The sequence below is a fragment of the Corvus brachyrhynchos genome, unplaced genomic scaffold (assembly GCF_000691975.1).
Source record: "Corvus brachyrhynchos isolate BGI_N302 unplaced genomic scaffold, ASM69197v1 scaffold30, whole genome shotgun sequence".
Classification (NCBI taxonomy): domain Eukaryota; kingdom Metazoa; phylum Chordata; class Aves; order Passeriformes; family Corvidae; genus Corvus; species Corvus brachyrhynchos.
Window position 1 is genome coordinate 1,237,531 of NW_008235742.1, and position 3,517 is coordinate 1,241,047.

Consider the following 3,517-nt stretch of genomic DNA (forward strand, 5'->3'; position numbering starts at 1 on the left):
CGCGCCCCAGCGAGGGTGGGGGGCCATGGCGTTAGCCAGGCTGCAGGCACTCAAACGGGATGGTGTACTGGGCAATGAACTCGTCCCCAATGTAGTCATCGTCCAGCACAACGAAGCGCAGGACGGCCAGCTCCGGCAGGTTGATCTGGAACTCCAGGCTCTCGTCGAAGATGGGGTTGTCCCCGCTCTGCAGGGCTGTCTTGGTGCGGTGCTCAGCGCAATCAGCCGGGATGCCGTGGATTTCAGCACAGACATAGGGCTCCACAACCTCCCCCTTGGCCCCTGAGCCCTTGGGCTTGGGCAGGTTCTGCCCGCTGATGACCTTAAGGTGTAGGAGCTGGGCAGGCACCCCAGGCAGGGAGTCCTTGGCGTTGGCACTGAAGTAGGAGACCTCCTCCCGCATGATGGCCGGGCGGAGGACATAGCCACAGGCCCCGTTCTGCCGGAACCAGCCCGCATTCAGGTCCATCATGAGCCCTGGTGTCTGGTAGTTCATAGCCACCATCTGGCAGCCGCACTTCCAGAAATCCTGGGGGTTCATGTTGCTGGCGTCGATGCGCATGGGGCTGGGGTAGATGCGGGAGAGGAACCGCTTGTTGTAGCTGACCAGCTCAGCCGGGCACTCATTGGCGAAGCGTCCCGCCTCCACCTCGCTGAAGGAGCACATCTCCCAGTAGCGTTGCCCACGTCGTGAGCTCTCAAAGTCCTGGAAGGGGACTGCCTGGCAGAGGCTCACCAGCTCTGAGAGCTCACGGCTGAGGCGCACCCGCCGCAGGCCACCTCCCTCCGGTGCCTCCCGGTCCTCCTGGCCCAGTCGCCGCGCCAGCTCCCAGCCTTCCTCCTCGTCCGACACCTCCCCCTCGCTGTCCTCGCAGGTGGGCGGCAGCTTCTTGCCCTTGATGAGGATGCGGCCCTTGAGCTCCTCCGGGGAGGGCAGGTAGGACGCCATGGGGTTGGGGGGCTCCAGGTACAGCTTCTCCCCCAGTGTCTTGCGCAGGCACTGGGCAGCGAGTCGCTGCTGGGAGGCCGAGCAGCGCACCACCAGGCAGAGGATGAGGGGGTAGGCAGAGGCAGTGAAGGCGTGCTGGTCAATCAGCCCCACCACGGCACGGAAGGGCACACAGGAGGCAGCTGAGGTGCTGGTGTAGACCACGGGCTCGCCCTCAGGGCCATCCCACAGCACCAGCTCGATGCTGCGGCAGCCCAGGCCCAGGGCACTGATGTAGCCACTGATGTCTGAGCGGCCCCAGAAGTTGTCCTCCAGCAGGCAGGCGCTGTGGGCAGAGCTAATGTAGTAGTGGGAGAGGGGCTGTGCCATGTCCTGGCAGACCTTGCGGTGCTGTGGGTCAAAGATGGAGCAGTCAGCAGAGAGCAGGTAACGCGTGAAGCCGTCGATGGCCAGGTAGCCCTTCTCCCGGCCCTCCTTGGAGGGTTCATACTTGCTGACAATCTCCAAGCACTTCTCCTCTGTCACCCCCTCCATGCCCTGCTCCACCTCCAGGAACATCAGCAGGTCCTTCACCCCCAGGTATTCCTTGTTGCTAGAAAACTGGACCAGCAGGAAAAAGATCTCAGGGCGGGTGCAGAGCTCGCAGTATGCCTCTACGAAGAGGTCACAGGCCACCTCCATGCCGGGACGCTCGTTGGCCTTCTGCAGTTCCTTGAACTTCAGCTCGATGGTGGAGGTCTTCATGCCAGGGTTGAGTGCTTTGATCAGCTGCACAGCCCGGGACACGGGGATGCGGCCAGACTTCTCCAGGTCAGCAAGGTCGAAGACGGAGGAGATCCAGGACGTCCGGAGGCTGGGGTGGCCGGTCCCGGGCGCTTCAGGGCTGTGCTTCCCATAGGACACCAGATACCGCAGCCCCATCACCCAGGCACTCACCACATCTGCTGAGCTGGCCACCAGGTCCAGGGACTCGTAGTTGTCTCCATAAATGATGGAGAAGGCGCACTCATCCGGGAACTGGTCGGAGAGGCCATTGCTGCGCAGGACAGGCGTCTTCTTGCCCACACGCACCTCTTTGACCGATTTGATCTCAATCTTGGCCTTCTCCGAGTCCTTCTTGGAGGGCTCCCAGCGCACAGAGCGCATGTCGGCGTCCAGCACGAAGAAGCGGCTGTACATGCGGGAGTTGGAGCGCACCTTCTTCAGCTCACAGCCCTCCAGCATGAGGGAGATGCAGGCAGCTGTGCTGTTGATCTTGCGGTCATTGGGCATGGAGCTGAAGGACACTGTCTTCTTCTGCCCCAGCCGCTGCCGGGAACCATCCTGCCAGGGTGGGAAAGGGGCAGAGCCATCAGGGACAGCCAGGCAGCACATGCCCCACCATTTCCCAGCACCCTCCTGCCCCACGGTCCCCCTGCCCCAGTCCAAAGCAGAGTACAGCACTGCCCCAGGGTGGCCCAGGGTGTCCCAGCACCACGCTAAGCCCAGTCCACTCCAGTCCGCCCCTCTCCGGGGGGCTGGAAGCCAGCTCCAGCCCTGGCTTCCCTCACAGCTCACTCTCTGGCTTATTTTAACTCTGCTTTCCTTCCTTCCTTCCTGCTCCTGGCCCTGAGCTGGATCCTTCCCCACTGCTCACTCACCCTCACAGGCACAGCCATGTGCCAGCAGCCCAGCACAGCCCCTGCATCTCTGGCCTGGGGACACCAGAGGAAAACAGAAGCCCAGCATGTGATGCATGAGCAGAGCTGCTCCTAGGGAGCCCAAGACAGACCCCCTCACTCTTCTGCGAGGAGCAGGGCAGGACAGCCACTGCCATGTGCTGGGGACGACCCCGGCCACGGCTCTGTCCCACAGAGCGCAGGGTCACGAGGGCATGGGCTGTGTGCTGCCAGCACCTCATGCCCACACTCTGTCCTGCCTCACTACAGGGAGGGGGGACCCAGCTGCCACGGGGCTGGCAGGGGATGAGGGGGAACAGCAGGGCCGGGAGTGTATTATGGGATGGATTTCATTAAGTAGCACAGTAGGAGGAGATTTAATCCACTTCTTCAAGATTATGGTGAGTCACCTCTAATCTGGTGGTGTCTCTGTCAGAGGCAGGTCCTGCTCAGCTGCCCAGGTTGGAGGTGAGGGGTTGATCCCCTCCAGTGCCCTGAGAGCCTCCACAGCTCCCGCTCGGGGCTGTGCCCAGGCAAGCACATCCCGTGCCTGATCCTGGAGGGTCGGGATCTGTCCTATGGGGCCAGGCAGCCACAGCCAAGGGCATTCGGGATAGGTCGCACAGAAGGATGTATGGTTTCCCCAGGTAATGGGGAATCCTCCAGGGATACCCGAGACAAAACGGCCCAGGGAAGGAGGAACCAGCACCAGCCCTCAGCCCCTTGTTAGAGCTAGGCACATCCTACTATCCTGGAGCTCGGATGTGGGAGCTGTTTGCATCCCCTCACTGCCAGATTGCTCCAGGGAGCTGGCCGAGCTCCAAGACCTCGCCTCGGTGCCAGCCATCCCGGGTCGGCAGGGGCTCAGCAGCAGGTCACGCCACCGGCCAGCCCTGCGGGGAAGGACTCG

At 62.6% G+C, this 3,517-nt stretch overlaps 1 protein-coding gene across 1 annotated transcript in view; it reads right to left on the reverse strand.

Annotated features, from left to right (window-relative positions):
* LOC103624363 (inactive phospholipase C-like protein 2) overlaps positions 1–2,357 on the reverse strand; it is a 5,887-nt gene extending 3,530 nt beyond the window's left edge. The window contains 2 exon segments of the mRNA XM_008643603.2: positions 8–19; positions 22–2,357. Of these exon segments, the coding sequence (XP_008641825.2) occupies positions 8–19; positions 22–2,323 (2,314 nt within the window). The 5' untranslated portion in view covers positions 2,324–2,357.
* Between the last annotated feature and the right edge of the window lie 1,160 nt (positions 2,358–3,517).